Source organism: Wasmannia auropunctata, unplaced genomic scaffold (genome assembly GCF_000956235.1).
Source record: "Wasmannia auropunctata unplaced genomic scaffold, wasmannia.A_1.0 LD335980.1, whole genome shotgun sequence".
NCBI classification, from domain to species: Eukaryota; Metazoa; Arthropoda; class Insecta; order Hymenoptera; family Formicidae; genus Wasmannia; species Wasmannia auropunctata.
The window spans coordinates 204,421-228,205 of NW_012026910.1; the positions used below are offsets into that span (position 1 = coordinate 204,421).

The 23,785-nt window shown below is 39.7% G+C and overlaps 3 protein-coding genes across 5 annotated transcripts in view; 2 read left to right on the plus strand and 1 right to left on the minus strand.

Moving 5' to 3' along the window:
- The window catches only part of LOC105454621, a 5,575-nt gene extending 1,485 nt beyond the window's left edge, over window positions 1-4,090 (plus strand). The window contains exons 2-8 of one of the 3 annotated variants that reach the window (XM_011697352.1): window positions 321-663; window positions 747-974; window positions 1,109-1,288; window positions 1,378-1,662; window positions 1,760-1,972; window positions 2,057-2,376; window positions 2,463-4,090. In XM_011697352.1, coding sequence (XP_011695654.1) covers window positions 321-663; window positions 747-974; window positions 1,109-1,288; window positions 1,378-1,662; window positions 1,760-1,972; window positions 2,057-2,376; window positions 2,463-2,504 — 1,611 coding nt within the window. In that variant the 3' untranslated portion in view covers window positions 2,505-4,090. Of the gene's footprint in view, window positions 1-320; window positions 664-746; window positions 975-1,108; window positions 1,289-1,377; window positions 1,663-1,759; window positions 1,973-2,056 lie in introns of all 3 variants that reach the window. The other 2 variants (XM_011697353.1, XM_011697354.1) reach the window with 2 other exon arrangements.
- A 6,292-nt stretch (window positions 4,091-10,382) lies between these two features.
- Window positions 10,383-15,742, plus strand: LOC105454622 (leucine-rich repeat extensin-like protein 3). Its single transcript, XM_011697355.1, has 3 exons — window positions 10,383-10,499; window positions 13,598-14,074; window positions 15,155-15,742. The coding sequence occupies exons 1-3, from the start codon at window positions 10,485-10,487 to the stop codon at window positions 15,254-15,256; spliced, it is 594 nt and encodes a 197-aa protein (XP_011695657.1). The 5' UTR covers window positions 10,383-10,484; the 3' UTR covers window positions 15,257-15,742.
- A 2,357-nt stretch (window positions 15,743-18,099) lies between these two features.
- The window catches only part of LOC105454623 (lysophospholipid acyltransferase 5), a 7,547-nt gene continuing 1,861 nt past the window's right edge, over window positions 18,100-23,785 (minus strand). The window contains exons 2-8 of the mRNA XM_011697356.1: window positions 21,502-21,609; window positions 21,273-21,395; window positions 20,570-20,685; window positions 20,331-20,489; window positions 19,980-20,216; window positions 19,587-19,895; window positions 18,100-19,471 (exon numbers count right to left, since the gene is read on the minus strand). Of these exons, the coding sequence (XP_011695658.1) occupies window positions 19,190-19,471; window positions 19,587-19,895; window positions 19,980-20,216; window positions 20,331-20,489; window positions 20,570-20,685; window positions 21,273-21,395; window positions 21,502-21,609 (1,334 nt within the window). The 3' untranslated portion in view covers window positions 18,100-19,189. The remainder of the gene's footprint in view (window positions 19,472-19,586; window positions 19,896-19,979; window positions 20,217-20,330; window positions 20,490-20,569; window positions 20,686-21,272; window positions 21,396-21,501; window positions 21,610-23,785) is intronic.

A 23,785-nucleotide genomic window follows, 5' to 3' on the forward strand; every position in this document is an offset into this window, starting at 1 on the left:
AGACGTGTGCGTCGGTTCCGGCCTGCTTTCGCTTTCGTATAGTGTCTAAAAAACAGAACGGAAAGAGTTTAGAATTTACACGCGCGCATATGAACATATGATACGATAACATTCATCATCTATATTATATATATAAAATATACACATTATACATATAGAAAATATATATTGATGTTCTGATATCATAAGTAATTTATTTTTACGCGTACTCGGAAATATCGCAAGTCGGCATAAAAATGAAATGCTGGTGGTATTAATCCAGCCGATAATAAAAGCGGCCTTATGAAACAGCTATAAAAACCAGGTTATCATTTCCTCAGATCGTGTACTTATTGCTCTTATATTGTATCGTCGTACGAACCTACGATGATACAAGCCACGTCATACGCAATGATAGTTACACGCAGACCAAGTTAAAGTCAGATTCAGAGATATCCGAGAAAACTGTGACGGCCAATGATAATGATTCTCGCGAATTGTTATGGTGGATCAAAGATACGATAGTCGAGCAAGTAAATTTTGCACATAAGTGGGTCTTAAAGATGTTTCTCGATGAATCTTATGAGATCGTCGAAAGATCTTTCAACGAAATGCCGTCTTCGCTAAATAGTCAGTCTTCTCAGTTGCCATTATCCGTGCAAGAGAGCAACAATAGATCGAAAGGTGAGAGAAAGACTTTTCGTTGTATAGAAGCACGATGTCGCCAAAATGAAAATATTATTTCACAAGGATCTTGATTATTTTAGATCAGGAGATCGACCTTTTGAGAAATAAGGCTAATTTGACTCAATCAAACGCGGAACCAGAGCTATCCAAGGAAACTACGACGAACGCTAAGGATTCTATTCAAATATCGCTATTATCATCGATGCAGTTCTCGCTGCAAAAGATGATAAGTCAATGGCTTAATGATATATCAAATTCCATGCTTGCTGAGAACGTGCTAAAGAATGAACTGGACGCACTGGAAAAAGGTGAAGATTTTTTTTTGCCGTATAGAGAGACGCGATTGTCGCGCTAAAATGAAAATATTATTTCACAAGTATCTCGATCTCTCACGCAGATCAGAAGATAAACACTAATAAAAAACCGGGTTGTTTTCCTTTAGGTCGTCAAAGTATATCGCAATTTTTTTCCCGGATGCGCAAATTGAAAAGGTTGCTGAAATGGCGATACGATAATGTATATTCACGAAATACCATCGCTAAGAATAAAAGAGAGATCTTTCAGCCTTCACTGAAAAATCAGTCTCTAATGCTGGTGAATAAGAGCTACAACAAACCGAGAGGTGAGAGAAAGGTTTTGTCGCTGTAGAAAGGCGCGATATCACGCCGAAATAAAAATATTGTTTCACAATAATTTCGATTTCTTACACAGTTCAAGAGACAAAGGACGACGATGACATCATTGAACCCATGATCCTCGTATCAAAATTAGTCCAGAAAAACGCGCAGATTAAAGGCGCGTCAGGAATTCCAGCGAACGTTCAGGATTATAAATCCCAAATATCGCAGTTACGGTCACACCAGTGGCAATCGATGGTAAATCAATGGACTAATACTACAGCACCGTTAAACATCACCAAGATTTGCGAGGATATTTACAAGTATTCACTGGAAAGGCAGTCTCCACTGTCCACGAATGAGAGCAACAAGCTGATAGGTGAGACAAAGATTCTTCATTGTATATAAAGAGAGGTGCGATATTGCGCTTGTAAAATACAAATATTATTTCACGAGACTATCGATTTTTTACGCAGATAAGGAGAATAAGACCGTCGAGATTGTACCGGAGCATGATAAATCGAGTATGTTATACCTGTTCTGTATAAATCAAAGCGAGAAAACCGAGGAAACTGAAAAAGGAAAACAATCCAAGGAAACTACGACAGACGCTAAGGATTCCTCCCAAATATCACGGTTGTTCTGGTCACGCCGATTGCTATCGACAAAGAACGACAGCGGACCGAAAGGTAACAGATTTTTCGCTGTGAAGAGATGCGATATCCCGCCAAAGTGAAAATATTATTTCACAAGAATCTCGATCTCTTATATAGATCAGGAGATAAACGCCGGCGAGGTTCGTGATATCGAGTCGAACAGCGGCAACTGGAAGCGGAATTACATCAGGGACACTCAAGGTGAAGTCGAGCGTATGACTGAGGAAAGGGACTCGTCGTCCAATTTCGCGGTATCTCCGATTACCACGTCGCCCGATAATCATCAAACTGTTACAGAAAAGAACGACATGCCAAAGATTCCCGATGTGATATACGTATACCCCGAATCCGCCCGTCGTTCTACAGTATCTCCGGTGACTTCCAGTGTGATGTATGTGTACCCCGAACCAGCGCGGCCGATTATCACCACTTCTAAAGTATCGTACACATATGCCAACTCCACTTATAATCCCACAACATCTCCTCCAATTACATTGTGGCCCGTTTATTATCCTCAAACTAGAAGATACAGAGACACAATGTGAAACGGAGATGCAGCATGTGACGCGCATATCTGACGAGTTCTTCGATCCTTTTAGATCCTAGTATCTTCGATATTATTAACTGTATAGAAAATAACAGCGTGCCACATTGTAAAAAAATTATATGTAAAATTACAACAATTATAAGTGCGTAATTTTGAGACCCACTATTAAAGGTATATTTACATATACGTTCGTACAGTTACAACTTACAAAGTAAATTATTTTTCTTTATAATAGTTAAACAATTTGCAGAAGTAAATTTACAAATAAAGTTCAATTTAAAGAAATATTTATTTAATGAGATAAATTTTTCATCAATACTATTAGATATGTATTAACACTATTCAATTATCTAAGCAATAGAATAAATTTAAATTTATCGCAAATGAAAGAGTTGCGAACAAATTACATACATTTTTGCAAAAATTTGTACATTTATACAAAAGTTATAAACTATTAATGTTACTATTAATACTGTACTATTAATATTATAATTGTTTACTTAATAGAAAGATATGTTTACAGTTTTACACAATTAGAGGAAAAAGTATTAATTTTTGTAAAAGTGTATATATTTTTTATGTACACTATTTTTATTACAAATTGCGTAACATATCATTTACGTAATTTTACATACTTTTTTTACAATGCTAAAATACATAATGTGACGCGCATACCTATATGTAAAGAATCCTTCGATCAGTTCGATCCTTCCTCAATATCTCCAATTGTCACGTCGATGTCGGCTGATGGTGATCAATCTGTCAAAGAATTATCCGCTAAAGACGCACAATGTTAGCAATGACAAAATTAATAATAATTACAAAGTTGGTAATAACAAAGTTTGTATTCACTATTCAATTCACCAATCAATACGTTTGCCGAATTTCACGGAATTAAGCTTATATTAAACGATGCAATAAAGCAACATAACAAAATAAAAATTATATCTAGATACCCGAAGATAGCATATTCGTCACATGATAAATCGCTTAATAAGCTTATATTAAACAATGCAATAAAACAACACAACAAAGTAAATTATATCTGGATACTCGAAGGTAGCATATGCGTCGCATAATAAATCAGATGTTTGAAATTTAACTGTATTAACTGTACGATAAATGCAGAGAATATGACAATATTAAAAATTAATTTAATTCCTCGACTGGCAATACGTGCTAGATTCGTAGATATATAGATAAATTTCTTTGTTTTATACTTTTATTTCGCGGAGCTAAGAATTGCAATTGATTAAATAAACATTTAATCAATTGTGGTCAAACTTATGCGTTATAAAATAAATTGTTTGTACTTTTTGTGTAAAATAAAATACTTTTTAAGCAATTATAGAGTAAGTCTTATATACGAAACTATCTGTATATCAAATCCATAGAAAATTTTCGGGGATCTAATTAATACTTTGTCAATTCATTTTTTTCAAAGAAATTACGGATTTTGAATAAAAAATTTATGAAATATGTATAATGTTTTATAGACATGTTATTTGGAAAGTTCGATCTCGTTTGTCCTTCCCAATAATTTTCCAAAAGTTTCTTTCAATTTTTATCGTACGTATATCAGAATTGAACAAAACACTTTATACTTCATAAACATTAATATTAAAGAAATGTAACGCTTAAAAAGTGCTTCGAATGTTTGCTCAACTTTTGTAAATTATATGAATATTTTAAGTGAAATAATGCGTCTTTGAGCTTCTTATTAATCCACTTAGCGACTTAATCGCGGCGCGCCGTTTGAGTTTTCTGATGCTTTCGCAAGTTTTAATGATGTTACGCGCGTATGGTGAAATTCATGCGGTGAAATTCGTCCGTTAAATCGGGCACGATGAAGGAGCATTGCCGAACAGGTGACCCGTTTTACAATCAGATAATTCGTGATACTCGTGATACACTCGGATTGGCGAGCGGATGGACAAATGTGCGCCGACTAGCTTGCTCTATAATACTTTGGTTCTAAACTTGAATCTGCTTCGTGTCTGCCGAGGAGTAACGGTATTCCCCGCAAATACCGCGGGTGGTGTACGATTATTCGTAGAAACACGCAAGTTACTTACGCAGCGACGGCATAAGAAGGAGATTAATTACATTTGCAAGAAGATTGCAATTGAGATTAGACGAAGGAAGGCTGCCCAGGAGAGCCGCGCGCTCCGGTTTGTGTGTTCCGGTTTAACGGCCCGGTATTCGCTTGCCCGGCGTGAGTCGCGTCGTTTTTAGCGAGCGCTGGGTCTTGCAACACAGCCGAGCCGGCGTGTACTCGCCGTAATTAGTTTGACTTTCACCCATCGCGGTCGCTGTCCATGTCGGGTGCCGTCCGTCGCCACCGCCGCCGCCGCCGCAGCCGTCCAAACACAGATGATCTCTCGGCGTACTCATGGATCCAACAAGGGCCATCGAGACTCGTCGTCGATGTGATTTTTCGCGCGGGTGAAGAGAAGATTTTGTAACCGCGATGCGCAAACACGGCATATCGGCCAAGGGCACGCAAATTCCTCAGGGCTCTCCGGAATCTCCTTATCTCTCTCTCTCTCTCTCTCTCTCTCTCTCTCTCTCTCTCTCTCTTTTATCCTGCCATGTTTTCACCTCCTCTCCTCTCTTTTTCTCATCGTTATTATCATTTACGTTATACGGGTCACAGGCCACGCGCAGGAGAGCTTTGAATCCGCAATCAATATCGCATTAAATGTCGGCGACGTATTAATAGATAGGCATTTCTCTTCGATAATCCCGTCAGCCTTGAGAGCCGTCGAAAGTCTCGGTGGGATTCACCGCAATGTTAGGCAGGTTTCGAAAGATTAGGAGAGTCGATTACGCGAATTTTTGGAATCTATCGATTTGAAGGTCTAAGGGTAGGCGAGAGAGCGTCCGCGTATAATGCGACTGCGATTTCGACATCGCCGCGACACCGGTGAGAATTTATACGAGCGTATCGGAGGCGAGATCTTCTTTTGCCATTTTCATATTGAAACGCCGACACTATCCTGTTGAAATTGCGTGCTACGGTAATGGGGATACAAGATCATCCATCGCGGCAACCAAGCATGCGCGTTTGTCATTAAAAAGGATTCCTCACGACGATTACATCGCTGTTTGTGGCGAAAGAGGCGAAAAATCGTACGAGCCTTTTTTTGGTTCATTAAAGTAAATTAATTTGTCAATTTATTGTATTAATATACGAAAGATGTCGTGGACTATTTTATCAAATCATATCGCCAGAAATAAACGGTCGCGTGTGGAAGAACGTAATTTATTTCGTTGTATGTAATCGGAAGATGTATATATAAATTCACGCAAAAGTATTATTAAGCGCCAAGTGTTATTCGCCTTGACCGAATTGGCCTTTTCGCTTATTTATGTCATTATGCACATGATCTGTCACGTATTATTGTTTATTTCGTTGTATAAGAGAAAGACTCGTCGTCGTGATCTCACACGATTGCGACAAGGGGCAGGGAATGCCTTGGATGTAAACGGGCTAAAAAATGTAGGCCTTATTACGCCCAATTCTATTATATCTCCGAGGCGTGAAGGCACGGGTGAGAGTATCCGAGGCGAGCTTGGAATCCAACCCTATACGACAGGGGGGGAGTACGGACGAATCGCCTGAAATTAAGAGAACCCGACTATCCGACGACGATCTCTCTTACCTCTCCGGCGCGCCGGTGAAACTCGTCGTCCCCGACGACGGCCATTAGCGTAAACTTTCGTGCGAAAACGGTACAATTTATTAATTACAATCACCATCGCGTATTTACAATTTCTTGTGCAGTCTGTTGCACAAGAACGGGCAGGCTATTACTCTCATATCATTGTCTTGAAATTAAAATTCTTTCGTACCGTTTGAAAGATCGTTAGATAGCATTCTCGTGCTATTATCTGATATAAAGATAATGTAATAACATAATATAATACAATAATCTGAAACGGCGGCTCGTACGCGGCTTGGAAAGTAGAAAATCGCCTTATAACGCGTCAGATTGGCCATCCCGGTCGGCTGATTCCAGCAAAAAGTGTTTGGGAGCTCTCTCGTCGGGACGGAGATTCGAGGTAGACATGCGCCCATCCCGAAACTGCCCATTATCACGCTCGCCCCGAAAGTGATTTAGCGTGTATCATTACACGTGTATCACGCGCAGAAAATTTAGTGGAAAGTATGGAGAAACGCTGCCAGGTATAAGCGTTGGACTGAATATTATATTGGGTAATAGCACGAGAGTTAGGTAACGGCGTGAATATATGTGTGTGTGTGTGTATGTGTGTGTGTCTCTCTAATGATCTTTCAAAACGACACGAAAAAATTTTGTAAGGCAGTAACGGGACGCGGGAGCAATCGCCCACGCGCTTTTCTCTGTGCGACAGACCATATTTACATATATGTACGTACAATCAATCATTTACAAATATACGCGGGCGATACGTATATAATTTGGATCTCGACGTCCATCGCGCTGCTTTCGCGCGCTTCGTCTATATAGGCGCAGATCGATCGATTTTCCAAGAGGAGTATAGACGTTGCGCAATCGCCTGGAGTAACCCGGGATTTATGGCGAGCGATCGCCGATTATACATCGGCGATCGTTAATTGTTTGCTAGCCTCCATTGTGATCTCTGCAAGAAGTCGAGAACGAGATCGCAGATCCGACGAGGAAGGGGGGCTAATCGGGCCGCCGTTTGTGAGCAAGGTGCCCTTCTATACGTGTGGTAATAAGCGATGCAGCCGTTAAGAGAGCTCGCCGCGTCATATTGCGTACATGTAATATTACACATCGGGCACGTTCACTCGAACGGCGGTTTTGCGATTTATTAGACCCGACGCGCTCCGCTACTTGCGCATTGCACCGATCATATATGCCCTCCGCGGATGCCTCCTCTTCCACATATGCCCCGTTGTGCCCGCGCCGGGTAACGCGATCGTCGACGATAACGTGACGGAGAGGAAAATGAGCCGAATCACCGAGGCGCGAACTCTCCTCTCTGCCTCTTTCTGCGCGCGAAATTGGATCGTCTCCATAGCGGCACTTTTCTACGACGGTGTGTACCCACGTCTTCTCGTAGAAACAATAGCGAGGAAAAAGACACGGACGTACTTTCAACATCTTCGTCTATAGAATATATATGGATATAAGAAAGTGTTCTCGACGCCTCTTTCGCACCTACTCGAAATAGTATCTCGAATATAAATCTCGCCGAAGTGTCGACGATTATAAAACGCTACGTGACGTGACTTAAATAATCGATAGTGTTCGCACGATGGCGATCGATAAAGCGCATATTAGAAATTGCATTCTTTTTGTACATCGGCCAAAGTGAAACTTGAAGCTGAAGTCAGCGTTTCGAAGTGGTTTAACGATGCTCATGGTGAAAATGCTATATTTCCAGGGTTGAGAAGTAACTCGTTACTTGTAACGAAGTTACAGAGTTACTTTTTTTCAATAATTAACTTAACTTCGTTACTTTCTTTTCATGTGTAACTGTAACTTAACTAAGTTAGATTTTTTTAAGTAACTAGTAACTAATTTAATAGTTACTTTTACAGTTACTTTATATATGTCAAATCGTCACTTTCATGGATCAAAATTATGCAACACTTTCGCTCAATCACCTAATTGTAATGTTGATTGTAATTATGCTCATATTTAAATGCTCATATTTAAATACGCGCATTACTTTTCTTTTTTAAATAAAGTTATATAATATATAAATGTAAACCACTATCTCTTTTTTATAATGTCACGTTTTTTTTTATAATGCTATAATGTTGCTTTATTAAAAGTAACTGAAAAGTAACGATTCGTTACTTTTTGAGTAACTGTAACTGTAACATGTTACTTTTCAGAGTCGGTAACTTGTAACAGTAACTAGTTACTTTTTGAGAGACAAAAGCTGTAACTGTAACTAGTTACTTTGTAAAAGTAACCAACCCTGTATATTTCATTATTCCATTGTAAACGCAAGTTCACAATATCTCTCTCGCAAGTGCGAGCTCTATATATCTAGTTCGAGATTAACGTCCTTCGGCACGGGGGACTACTGACCTACTTAGGGGCACCGCGGTACGATCGCCCAGCGATCGGCCAATTCGTGTCCCTCCTCGTCGAGGCTCCTGCACCTCGACGCTCGCGGGCACGGGCGCCCAATAAATAACTCGCGCGGGTCGAGGCACCCGTGGATGAAACCAGAGTGAAATGCTCTGCGCGTTGCGCGCAGCGCATATCAAAGTTTTCCAAGAGAACGTTACGAATGCCGGTCATATCCCGGCAGCCACATACGGTCGCGTAACAGTGACGGACGACCACCTATCCGCAGAAACAGATTCGCTGTTCTCCAGTTCTCGCTTCCTCTCTCTCCCTCCCTCTCTCTCTCTCTGCCTCAATGTGTCTAAACGAGCGACGGATAATCGCACGGCAACAAAGTATTCGCGGAAGAAAGTAACATTGGGTAACGAGCGATCGCGTCCGGCGTCCGGCGGCGCCGGTCCCCGATATGTGGATAACGGGTCGTTAAAATCAATTTACACTGCACAGTAGCCGATTCTTCCTTTTACACGCTATCACGGTTTTTACTCTCAGTAAAGCGAGTCGTCGTAGTAAAATAATGAATAATTCATTGATACCATCGATCGAGCAGTTATGTCAAGAGCGGTTTCGCGGCATTCCTAGGATTACGATAGCGCAATGAATAACACATCTACAGGCGTTTCGGCCTCCCGATTAATCGGATATTTAAATCAGTGAATACCGTGTCCAGTAAAATGTTTTATTAACAAGAACCCAAGTGGCCATCGTCCAGAAATATCTTCTCGCACATTTTACGTAATGCACCGTGCGGTAACTGCCGCGGTATGAAGAAAGCGAAAATTATACTCCAGTGGATGATACAGTTTTTATCGCAAACATTTGCAAACATTCACGTTTTAATCCTTTCTTCGTTATACTCTTTATTCGTCAAATATCTTCCAATCTGGGTAATTTTTCTTGTAAATTGTTCGCTGCAATCGCTACATGATAATTAAAAAAAATAAATGATTATGAAATAAAGAGAGATTATTTATAATTACATATTTTGTTTATTTGTATATGTAACTGATAATACTAAAACTTTGGAGTGCGTGTTACTGATGCTCCCTGAAATTGCATTATTTTGTTCTTGTTTTACCTATGATAAAAATAAAAAGACAAAAACGCTGATAGCATGCTCCTCGAACGTAGCCTAAGTGTAAAAAAAATATATATATCTCTTGTAATACCAAGACTTCTTGCGTTTCGTCCGAGGTAATAATTGTTATAATAAATAAAAATATTTAATCACATAAATGTGTATAATTATACACGCATTGGATATGGGATATAATCTAATAAAAATTTAATTTGGTTTAATAATTCAACATTCAGCACAACGTGAGTTGAGTTCTTACGACGTTCTTTAACTTTCGTTGGAGAACGGTAAATCTGCGCATAAACCGCCAATTGAAATTATCGTCGGATACGCGAATGCTTTCGACGATGTATACGGAAGGAAAAATCTCGGCCAGGCAACGTCAGCTAGATCGTCGCCGTAAATCGTCGCCGTTCCGCGAGACGATGAATCTTCATTTTCTGGAGTACTTTCATTTTCTAGCTGTGTCGCGGCACCTTTGGTCCGCGACACCGTGGATCAAACTACGGTGGCCGAAGAAGAGAGGAGGCGACGGCGGGCGGCGGTGGCGGTGGCAGGCGATAGACGACGACGAGAGAAGAAACCCCCTTGAGGTGGGCCGCGTAACGACGGCGACGCGCGACCACGAATACACACCGTCCACCTTCCTGTGCCTTCCTTTTCCGTGGGTATCCCCTCGATGGCCTCTATAAAAGTTCGGAAGAGCCTCGACCGCACGCCACACGCGTGAAAGCTCGCAAGTGAAACGCTCGACATACCTCTTTTTCTACGTGCCTCACATTTCGGGAGTACCACCTCGAGCCTCCGGCGCACACGTGGGAGAAAATGCGGACCAGTGCGGTAAGTAGCGAGCGCGCGCGACGTTCTTAATTATCGAATATCGAGTTCGATTTTATTTTGTTCTCTTTACGAAGGCAATTCAAAGATACGATTTTTGTGCATATATATATATATATATATTTTTTTTTTCTTTATCGGCGTTAGCTCGGGCGTCTTTCGCGCTTCGTTTGGAGATGAACGCGAGGTGGACCGCATTCTCGTCGGTACCCGATATTTTCGATATTTCAATTAAATCGTCACTTTCGAGCGAGTTGTTCACGGCGCGACGCGCGAGAAACGTCGACGATAATATATCGAAGCGTCACGCTTGTCGTTTTCGTTGGCGAACATTCAGACGCGGATGAATCGCGATATGCACACATCGCGCGCGTCGGGAAAGCGTTTTACTTCGATGACTAATATATATTTACGACGAGTGTAATTTTCCTGAATCCAATGCAGTCTCTCCTCGAGCGCGATCGTGGTGCAAACACCCGCGACTCGGATCTTCGCCGCGACGTTCGAGACCGGTTACCAAATTTAAACGTCGACTGACGCAATCCTCTCACCAAGTAAACGCGTAAGTCAATTGATCGAATGACCAGGTGCATTTAATGGGAGTAACATTCGGTGCGTTCTTGCGAAATCGTCATGCAATCCATCGCTGGATACATCCATTCCGCTCATCTCGAGTCTTTCGTCTCTTTTTTCATCTTGTCGTTTTTTTTTTTGCATTTTCGCCGTACGTGTTCTCGAGAGATTAATGATTTATGCGCGAGGGAATTTGTGGAAAGGCGCCTGACGTTCTTCGAGATGTCCCTCGAAGAACACGGCGATCCGCTTCGGAGGAGAACCGGTGGCATTTACGTCATCGATTCTCCGGCGGCGCGGCGGCCGCCTCGGCTCTTTCTCGTGACTCGATGGAAAGCGACGGTGATCGCGTTTTCCCGAGGAGAGAGAAAAAAAAAAATCCGTCGAGCGTGCATCCCACTGCGCGCGAGGTGCATCGGCACGGATCTCCCGTGGATTAAACCGTTCGCTCGCGGCGCGAGCAAAAGTAAAAGGATCCCGCCTATATATGCTCCCGCTCTATTCACCGACACGGTCTCGATAATTATAGCGCGAAGGAAAATGGGGAAAGCGGCTCCAGCTCTGGCACGCGGAGCGGCGGAGTTTCGATGCGGCACTAAAAGCATGATTAAATGATCGGCGGGGTCGTTAAGTGAGTAGGAAGCTCCGCTCGAGCGAAGTGAGTTATCGCGCACATCGCACGCCGCGCGCGTCTCCTTCCGTTCCGCGCTAATGGGACATGCCCGTCGCGCGGGAATGGGAAACGCTATTCGGAATTAATGGACTCTCTCGCGGAAAAGATCCGAGAATCGAGGTATTCGAGGATCTTCATCGTCGGGCGGACGATTGACGTTCATTTGAGAGCGCGTAATTGGCGAGATTGAATTGCTTCGCCGCTTACGTGACGTGCAACACGTTCTAGATTCAAATCATATATTTAAAACGCACGCGCCAGACTCGGTAACAAAAGAATGAATTGAGAGAGTAAAACTCTTCCTGTACAAAAATCACTTATCTTTTTCTCTCCTTCTTCCTTGGCATGTTATACTTGATAATTTTAATTTCAAAGTATTAAATTAAATGTATTCTCCCATTTTCTTGAAATTTTATGTGAGTGTTCATTACAAATTATTTTAAATTTCTAGTCAAAGTCCGATTGTCACACGGAAAGAACAATTTTGCTGAATCCAAATCTAAAAATAATTTTTGTTCAATAGTCAAAATTATTTTGTGCGAAAGTCAAAATAATTGCTAGAATATCAAAACGTTTTATAGCAATATCAGTTTTAACGTTTCAACAAATTATTTTAATGATTCAATAAAAAATTATTTTCAGATCCATTTTTAGTACAATTTTTAGGTCTTTCAACAAAATCGGTCTTTCCGTGGTTCTTTTTATACATGTTGAAATACAGCATTTGGAAATCTATAAAGCGATTGTGTTTATGTTGTGTAAGCTAATCAAATCCTAGATAAAACGTGGCACTTTAACCCTGTCTGTCGGAAATTCACAGTCAAGTAAAAGAAAAGTACGTAATGCGGGGCTTATTGAAAGTTGTTAACGAGTTCCCTGACGCGCGAAGAGCCCAAGAAACGCGCATCGCGTCGTATTTAATACCCTTTTACCGAAGATAAATACACGAATAATCGTGCGTGATTACGAGTCAGATCGCACAGAAGTTCGCAATAAACGAGCCATTGTACTCGCATAATTCGGTCGATGGCGATGAGAAACTGCTAAATGGAAATGTCCGTGTCGCAAATGAGCTCTTTTAAGTAAGTTAAGCAATACCGTGTCGCGTATTTCATCCATTCACATATCGAATGGACGACATAATGTGTACAATAATTCGCTATTATGCGCTTGTGCGCGAACGTATAATATATTCGACATGCCTGCACTCCGTCAATGATAAATTATCAATCGTTTATTACGCGGAAAATATCGTAGCGTAAATTACATAAAAAAAATATATATGTATATTCCATTTTACATTTTTTAAAGTAAAATTGGAATATAAATATATAGATGTTGTAATATATTTGTTACTGTAAATCGAAAACCAATTATATGTGTATTTGTAGTAATCGCATAAAGAGTGTAATGCATATTGCAACAAAAAGTTGTACAGGCATTTTTAATCGGATAAAACTTGTATATGTAACAACGCTTACGTTGTAATCAATCTTTGTTACTATCTAAAGAATTATCATATTAATGCTGTTATATAATTTTTATTATATAACAAAAACGTACAACTCGCAATGAAAGCAATTGCACTCAGGTTGTAAAACTGTTTGCCCGAGTGGAAATTTGATTGTTTCTGATTTGCATTAATATTAGAGTAATCAATCACACAGCAACCCTTTTGCAAAATATACAACGCATGTCAAATTTTTTTAATAGGAGTATTCACAATTCGCACGTAATGCCACAGTACGTCTCGGGATAGCAAAATCTTTATTGTAACTTTCGCTACAGCTCTCTTCGTCTGTGCGTTAACATTACAGTCACGATCACCATTATGCCTCATTTTCTCTTTTAACAGAGCACGATTTTCGCGATCGCCTGCTCGTCGATCGCGCTGGCGCTCGCGAAACCGGCGCCGGAGCCACCGGTGAGCTCGTACTTTCCATCCTCCGGAGGGGGTGGCGGCGGCGGCGGCGGCGGCGGCGGCAGCTACGGGCCACCCCCGGACCGTTACGGGCCGCCACAGCAGAACCCGGTGATCCACAAGCACGTGTACGTCCACGTGCCGCCGCCGGAAGCGCCGGAGTACAAGGCGCCTAAGCACATACCGCAGCCGCAGCCGCAGAAGCACTACAAGATAGTGTTCATCAAGGCGCCGACTCCGCCGACGCCGACCGCGCCGCAGCTGCCGCCGCTGCCGCAGCCGGACGAGGAGAAGACGTTGATCTATGTCCTGGTGAAGAAACCGGAAGAGGCGCCCGAGATCGTGCTGCCGACGCAGGCGCCGACGCAACCCAGCAAACCGGAGGTCTACTTCATCCGCTATAAAACTCAGGTAAACGATCCGTCTTCCCTCGCCTTTCTTTTTACGATTCGGCGGTGTAATTCATGCAGGTTTTTTTTTATCATTAACGCAATCGCTTAGGCGCGCGCGAACTCGAGCCTCGGCAAGGATGACGCACGACGTGTTCCTATCGTCGGATCTAGATGTAACGCGTTGCGCAATCTTCAGTTGCTCAAAGCGCGCGAATGTTGCTCAAACGCGTGTATATATAGCGCGGACACGGGCCGCTTTCAAAGCGACCTATCGGGGAACGATTTCGATTTAAACGACGAACGTCGAGAGATGAAAGTGTGACGCCTCGCGCTCTTGCGGCATGCAAATTGCTCATTTCGACGATATGAAACCGAAACGGCGTGACGCATGTTTTTGCATGGGATATGAGGGGATCCGGATATTGGGCGCAATATCGATATTCGCACGTCGTGTATTTCAGACGACCTTACTGTTAATCAGACCTTTTCACGACTATAAAAAAAAAAAGAAAAAGAAACTGCCCAAGGTGATTACCGTGTCGGCAATTTGAATAATTGTGGAGAGTTTCTCCTCTCAAGAGTGTCGTTCCATAACGCTGATCTAACCGAGTTTGCCAAGAGTTTCTATAACAATGCATTGGCTGCAGGGATTAATTGTATTGTACACACTAATATCGCTATAACTCTTCGTTACAAAAGATATCTTTCACTATACACGTTTACGTTCCGCTTAGAGAACTGTAAATATGGATATATCTCTCTCACGTCTCCTTGATCCGCTTGCCGATCAAGGGACGTTCTTCTGCATTCGATTAACCAATATATGCAAATTTCCCTAGCCTAAGTCGTTTTCTGAAATTGCTCTCTCCTCTTTCTCTTTCTTACTCGCTAGCTAAGCTACAGATATATCGGCGAGATTTTAATTAATGCGAATACGAAGACTATCTGTTGAAATTCTGCTAAATTGCCATCACAGAAAAGATCACGGCCGCGCGTAATAGTCACAATATATAAAATTCATATATGCGCCACGTGTCATCTCTCTCTCTTTCTCTCTCTTACCTCGTCCCTTATACATATTTATTTTTATGCAATACAGAAGGAGCAAGGTGGCGGCGAATACGGTCCACCGGGACAACAACCGGGGCAGCCCATCGACAGTTACGGGGCACCGCATCCGGGCCCCAGCGGACCGTACTAGGATTCATCGCACGAGCACACATCACCCTCACCACCAACCCTCGAGAGACTCCCGACATTTTACGGAGGCAAAATATTTAACGGTGACTACCCTCGCGGTCGTTTCGCGATACGTGAACGCAAACGCGATCCCGGATGGATCTTAATAATCGTAGGAGGGATGTATATATCGCCTGTATCTCGTAAGATAGGCCGCATGGTGTTTTAAAGGTGCTTAAGAGGCAGACAGCTCGTGTTGTTAAAGCCTATATACTTCGTGATGTCGCTCGCGCACATACACACATGTACACATTCACACAGATTCGCACATACGCGTATATAAACCGAGTTCTTGAACGACCGAGTACCGAGTACAACGTTCGTCGCGGTTCTCTGTTGAAAGAAACAAAAAGAAAAAACGAAAATTAATTTTTATATACGAGACGTCGATGCTTCTTTTGTATCTTTTAAGAAAATAATATTAAATACATTTTTTTATATCAAACGATTTCCGGCATTAATTATTATTATTAATCACTTTACCGCCTCTCTGTTCAATTTTATCCTTTGTTTCGCGGATTCTTATAATCCCCTATTTTTCTCTTTCTCTCTCTCTCTCTCTTTCTCCTCCCCCCTTTCTTTCTCGTTCCATCTCTTACTAGTGATGCGATACGAAATTGAAATTGTTGAAACATAGATTGCAAGCGCATTTGTATTCTTTAAATAACGTTTTAGAGAATCTCGAAAATCTATACTCGAAAATATATCTATTTCCTATTACTTTGTTGACTAAATTATGATTACTATAACGATTCTCTCGAAGACATTTGGAATATGACATTCCAAGATAAGGTATTCAATTAGAGCGCATTCGCTCAACGTGTTTTGTATTAGCATTAAGTACGAAACGAACGACCGGCGTGAGAATTTTAATTTCCAAATTACAATTCTCAATTGTAATTATCGAGAATTTATATAATTATAAATATTATAATTATATATAATTCCTAAATACAATTATCAAGATTATAATTGGGCTTGTTGCAATAACGAGCTAACACATATTTTATAAAAATGGAGAAAATAAAACTTTAAAGTTTATTTTAATTTTATAATTAATTTTCTCCGTTGTTATAAAATGTGGGTTAGTCCATTGTTGCAGCAAGCCCTTCAATTATAATTATAATTTATAATTATAATTATAAATATATCAATTATAATTATAAATATAAAATTATAATTACAATTCTGAAATTTTAAAATTCACACGTTCGCGACTTATCAACTAGAAGGATCTCTCGTGTCAGGAAAGTCATGTCGGAGTGTTCCATTAGCGCTTCAATTCTAATAAATGTCATCGGCAAATGTATGTAATGTAAAGCCGCCGTCACACGATGCACGATTTCCTGCATGATGAGCTTGCATGCTGCTGTGTCTGCTCTGATGCATGCTAGACCTTCACACATTGAGCGAAGTATGCTGTTTGATATAGTGCATTATTTTACGCCTCGATTCCTTGTATACACCAATCAAAATCATAAAATCAGTCACGTGATTGGTATCAAGCTTTTTTCTTCTTATGTTTATATTTCGTATAATAGATCAATTCGTTAGATGGTTACAATTAGTATTTATTAATTATCAATCACTTTTAAGTAGCAAACCGAGCTAAAGGCCTCGTCACACGATGCATGATTTTCATGCCTACTTGCTTGCACTCTGACCGATGCAAGGAACTTAGCTCGGTTAGCTGTTTAAAGCGCTGTATTTAGTCATCACGAAGATAGCATCCATGATGGCTCAGTTGCATAGTAACGCCTACATGTAAGTGATTGAGGAAGAAAGTATAAAATATATAAATGGATAAACAGCGTTTATATTTAATTAATAAATTGCAATTACGACGGAAATTGGCTGCTATTAGCAGCACGCTTATCTGATCTTTACTCCAAGACATCTTAAAGTTTTTTGTTTAATAATAACTAATAATTATTAATGTAACGAATTGATCTGTTATACGAAACACAAACATAAGAGGACAACAGAAGAGCTTGATAGCAATCACGTGACTGATTTTGATTGGTGCATGCAAGGAATCGAGCCATAAAATAATGCACCACATCAAACACAGAAATCAAGGATGGTAGCATACTTCGCTCAATGCGTGAAAGTTTCTAGCATGCATCAGAGCAGACACAGCAGCATGCAAACCCCCATCATGCATCGTGTGACGAGGCCTTAAGTTCCATGCATCGGTCAGAATGCAAGGGAGTAAGGCATGAAAATCATGCATCGTGTGATTCTAGCTTTAACTCCTGACTGCGCTACGTTTGTACACTCCTATACAGTATCTAAGACTTTGTAAACTTGTACGCGACTACGTCAAAGATTCCAGAGACTGGGCGTACTCGCGATCGATAAATTAAGGTCAGTTAGGCGAAGTACCGCAAATCATTTCTCGTCGATCTAACTTGATCGTTCAACGATATTAGGGTGTCATCGGGCGCGATCGCGAGGTACGTCAGTGCCTGGACATTTTATTTATACACTGGTATCGAACTGGTATCCACACTAATTTCTCTTAATTTCGACGAGCTGTGTGTTCGAAGGGCTGTGTGCGCAATAAGACCGCGTTATTCCTACTGCAATACGGATAGGTAAAATCGTTGTTAGACTTTTATCTAAAAATAACTGCGAACGTATAAGACTGAAAATCGGCTTCTCGCGTCACTTTATACCGTATATTGATACTAATGTAGCGTATACACGGTATAAGGTACACGCCCGACTAGAATCGCGATCTATCGTCGTATTTATATCTAGAGAGGTATAGTAAAACGCGGTTAATCGCAGTAAAACGTAGCACTACGTTTAAAATATATGTATTTCAACTTCAATCGTGCACGATATCGCGATACTTGTCTATGCTGCTTTAGCTATTTTCGCACTTAGAAAATCACGGTATTATTCTCTAGGTAATCCTCTGCAACGCAATTTCCTTGAACTTAGTTTTCTTATTGCGGTACCTAAATGCACAATTGCTTTTTCCTTCGAGTCTTTTCGAGATATTGTGACACTTGACTAGCTTACGCGGCCGCGCTACGCGTCATATTGTAACAGTTCTTATCACTAAAAAGGGCATGGCGCGTTTTAATAGATTTCATTACCGATGGAATATATTATAAACAAAACTTTGATTAATTGAACACGCTGGATATACAAAAATACGATTGAAGACGCGAGAACGTACTGTTGTAGGAAAATACTCAAGTATCCTAGAATTGTTGCTGGAATTTCCTCTCAATTTCCGTGTCGCAAAGTTTGATCGTTGAAAGTACACAAAATTCCCGACCAGCGGAATTTTCTCTAAACGGTGCGTCGATTTACAAAACTGAAATGTTCTCTTAGCAGTAATAATATTCCACCACTACCATCGTTTCGAGCGAGATTCTTCAAGGGAATTTTTTTTCACTTACTCGATCTTTTTTCACTACCTCAACCATCGAGGATATATTTAAGCGACGGAGATGCAACATTACAAGCGCGTTCGAGGATACGCGTTATCACGCTATCACGTCACTCTATCTTCGTTTTACGCCTAATGAAGATAAAACAATGCGACAGTGCTGAAAGGCGCTGACAGCGCGTTTCACGGACGCGCCTTGTGTTTCAAACAATTCATAATCGTGGTTACGAAACGCGATAGTGATGGTAATATGCTTTATCATTTCCCGTATCTTCCGTTGGATATGCGCTATCACATTTCTTCTAGAAGACTAATGACTGTAGGCGAGTGTAACTGTATACACCAGCGTCCATTACACCACAGTTGTACGTCTTCTCGAATATCGATTCACGAGTGACCGAACGGAAAAAACAAAAAAAAAAAAAAACAAGTACAGAGGCAATGCCTCTCGACGATATCGAGAGAAAAGAAAAGAGAGATCGCGACATCTTATTCTTGGTGCGACCGCTGACGCTCGTGTCTTTGACCAAGCAACCGTTTAATGTACGGCGCGAGCAGCGGATAAGAGAGGAAGAACACGTGTCCGCAATAATACAAACTGGAGTAAACCTGATTGTACCGCGGAAATGAGAGGAGTACGAACGATACGAGGCAGTAACCCATAAAAACGAAGGTGTAAAGCTTCAGAAAGATCCAAGCGAGTATGCGCGCCTCCCATCGCGTTTTCAGCAGCGTTTGCACTTTCTCGCTGTTCTTCAATACTGGTCCAATCTAGAAAAGAGAAAGCAAGCGGGTAATGAGGATTGACCAAGTAAACAGTTAAACGTCGAAAAAGAAAACTCCTTAGAAAACTCTCTGTTCGCGCGAGCCGCAATTGTATACTTACGTCTCGCTCGAAGTATAACACGATAAATTCCATAAAGAAACAGTGATAGTATCCAGAGTGAAAACCGTGCCAGAGGGCAAGGAAGAGCAGCGTCATTATCTGACTGTACACTTTTGAGCCCAGAAACTTCAGCCTCTTGTAAATGTACTCCGCGCACCAGTTATTGGTGTTTATGTTGAACGAGAGAATGTAGTGACTGAACTGCGTGGTAGTTTCGAACGTTCGCAGTTTGACGTTCGCGCAACCGTCCCATTTAATGCGACCTTTCGAGTCCTTACCGTTATGTGTGAGACCAAAGGTGATGCACACCTGCAAATCAATAAATCGACCATAAGTTGTGCATATTACAAATATAGATGTGGATAATGTTAAAAATATATTTCGATTACGTACCCCTTCTGTGATCAGCCAGACGCTGACGTATTTGTAGAGATTGATGCGGCCCCACAGGCCGATCACCAAGCACTTCTTTATTAAATTCAACTTTTGGAATGAAGGCTCAAAGAGATACTGATCGGAAACGTAAAGTGTGCCGATTTGAAATATCGCTACATAAATAAATCCGACGAAAGCTCGTAGCAATCCCACGGACACGCAATCCGGCAGCTGGATGGCACCAGTTTGAGGATCCTAAAGTATAAAAACATGCAACTTAAATTCGTATTTTTTTTTCAAACTGAAGAACTAAATGAACCCCCGAGTTCGTCGATAGATCAGTATTTTTTCAAATATTAATTAACGTACGCGGTCTGTGAGCTGACCATTAACATAATCCAAGTATCGTTGCATACTAAACTGCGGCCCGATTAGGAAGGCGCCTGGAAAATAAGCGTACGCCGCAATTTCCAATAGCGACGGTCGTTCCTTCAAGGCCACCTGTTTTTGACTATCGGAGAGCTCCTCCTATAATACAATCCGTGATGGTTAACGGCGGCGAAATAAACGATGTAATGGAATTATGAAAAAAATATAGCGTTTCGTACGTCACGTTTCTGACCGTCCCATAAATTAAACGCAAGTCCTATTAATCTAAGGGTCAGCACGCACTGCGGCATTGTCCATTTTATATCGTAATCTTGGGTACTGGTGGTGTAATAGCCTGTATTGGAAAACAATTTCGTTTAAATGCTTTGTAGCTCGAGACGATCGACGAAAGAAAACGAGAAAAACGACAACGCTCATCTACAAACGTAAGCGAACACAATTGCAAAACTAAAAAGTAATATTTCGTTAAATTACAACAAAACGTTATCGATGTAACAAACAAAAAGTTAAAAATATTTGCTGTTTCAATAAAAAATCATTCAACAAAAATATATTCAAATTATCGATAAAATTGCCCGCAACTTTTCGAATAATTAAAGTAACAATTTCGTAATACCGTAATCAAGACGCAAGTAATACAAAAAAATTGTTCCTCGTCATCGTTGTTATAATTATCATTTAATTATAGAGTTTAACTGTTTGCGCCGTTCTAGTTTCCAAGACGAGGAGCGTACATATTTAAACTATAGAAATCAAAAAATTTACTGTTGAATATCTTATTCAAATTCCACGATGACCGCGCCAGATAGCTCGAGAATAATAAATAGATAGTGCCGCAGGGTAAATAATGTAAATATAAGCGTGGACCGCTTTTCTCGACTGGTGAATAAATTTTACAAATTTGCCGTAGTGTTGCTTTACCGTAAAGTAAATACGTCATGTTGAAGAGGAACGTCACTATGACCGATAGCCCGGTGCTGCCGAGAACCGTCAGGATCAGATACGTTGCGCATACCGCCGTCGATGAATGAAGTATGTTACAGTCTGCAAAATTCATTGTCATCATCAGCGATCCTTATGAATAGGCGAATGCCGGTGTATCATTTGCGTGTCATTCTTCGCGGATTGAGATATTGCTCGAGTGAATTACCGTAATTCCAGTAACCAATTGAGAGACCGCATGCTATGAAAAATAAATGCTGACGATTCGGGTCTTTGCCGTAGAGCGTGTACCTATGAAGAAGAGCAACGGGAAATCCTGAAATCAAATTTACATAGCCACAATTTCTTATTATTTCATCCTCCGTCATTAACAGCTCAACATTAATTAACTCCATAATTTTCTGTGTTTCTTCCCTACGTTTTCTCATTTGTACCTATATCAAACTTGAATTTATATTCGTATTTATATTGTATACTTGAATTTATAATATTTCGATACAATGCAATAAAATTATTATAATTATCGCAATATGACAATTAATAATCAACATTTTGGTCAATTTTTGAGGGAATTGGAACCACTATGTGTGCTTAACATCTTCCCACTCTGTCCGTTATAATGTTTTATTAACAAAGATAAGAAATAATGTAGGAAACGATAAAATGTAGACGGCGATAATTAATTTCGAAATGACTTTATCTAGTGAGTTTAATTTAATTTAAAGTACGATAAAATGTAAACGACGATAACTATCGAAATGATTTTATCTAATAAGTTTATTTTTAGTTTAGTAAAGTATTTTCTAGTTATAATCGTTTATTCGTTTCGGAGAAGAAAATGAGACAATTTTGAGCGAATTAAAAGACGAAGGAATCGTTAGCTTGACATACATACGACATATAACAATTCAATTATGAAGTAAATACGTTATAATTATTATGTCGTGTTTGTAATATCGTACAAGAATAAAGATAAAATATTGTATAAAGTTATATGTATATATTGCGCTGTATCATAATATAGTATAATATAGTATAATATAGCACGTATTGCTTTAGAATACTTATATTATATACTTATTATTTAGTATACTATATTATACTTCTTATATTATTATATAGAATATTATAGAGAAATATTTTTTTAAATGAAGATATATAAGTGAGACTTTTTAAAAAAGGTACACTCTATATGTATACAATATTACTTTTTAACTCGTGTTATTTTTAATTTAAAGTAAAGTAAAAATTTATTAACAAAAATAAAAAATTATGTAGAAAACGATAAAATATAGACGACGATAATTATCGAAATAGCTTTATCTAGTGAGTTTATTTTTAGTTTAAAGTAAACTAAAAATTTATTAACAAAAATAAAAAATTATGTAGAAAACGATAAAATAAAGACGACGATAATTATCGAAATGGCTTTATCTAATGAGTTTATTTTTAGTTTACTTTAAATTAAAAATAACACGAGTTAAAAACTAAAGTCTCACTTATATATCTTCACTTAAAAAAATATTTCTCTGTATAATAATATAAGATTATATAATAAGTATTCTAAAGCAATACATGCTTTAATACATTATACTATATTATGATACAGCGTAATATATGTATATACATATAACTTTATAAAATATTTTATCTTGTACGATATTACAAATACGACATAATAATTATAACGTATTTACTTTACAATTAAATTGTTACATATGTATGTCAAGCTAATGATTCCTTCGTCTTTTAATTCATTCAAAATTGTCTCATTTCCTTCTCCGAAGCGAATAAACGGTTATAATTAGAGAATCTAAAATTATAATCAATACATTGCGCACTATATTTTTATCAGATAAAATAATCAAGTACAGTTTATCAGGTAAAGTCGAACGGGAAGTAAGAGATAATTTTTCATAGATAAACCTTTCTGTTCATTCACGTCGTTTCACTCTACCGCTTCCCGTTTTGTTAATAAGACTGCGTTCCGTATTCACGCTTTTGGCGCTCACGGAATCATTTTATCCTTGTTGTTTATCATATGTTAAACAAAGACATGTTCGCAGCGCGTGAGCGTTAAAACGAAACGCAGCCTAAATCTCATTATAAACACACACAGTTTGTGCTTACTACATGCTTGTATTCTTGCGCAATCCGTCTATTTAAATTCCGTTTCTCTTAATCTACGTTTCTTCTTGCGATCAAATTAGCATTTTTCTACGAACAGGCTATCGTTACCGGATAGCAATTTTGCCTTTTCTTTTGCGAGTAAGTATATATCTTCTTTTTTTTTCATGCTCTTCGTAATTATATGACTTGTCGAAATCAAATCTTGCACATGAATCATAAAATTATTATTGGCTGCGTTCAGCAGAGAAAACAGCTTTACAACTGTTGTGAGATTCTTCAACATGATTAGTTCTTGCCTTTAGTTCTTCATGAATCTAAATGTATAAACCAATCATATTAATGAAGATCGGAAGAGCACACGT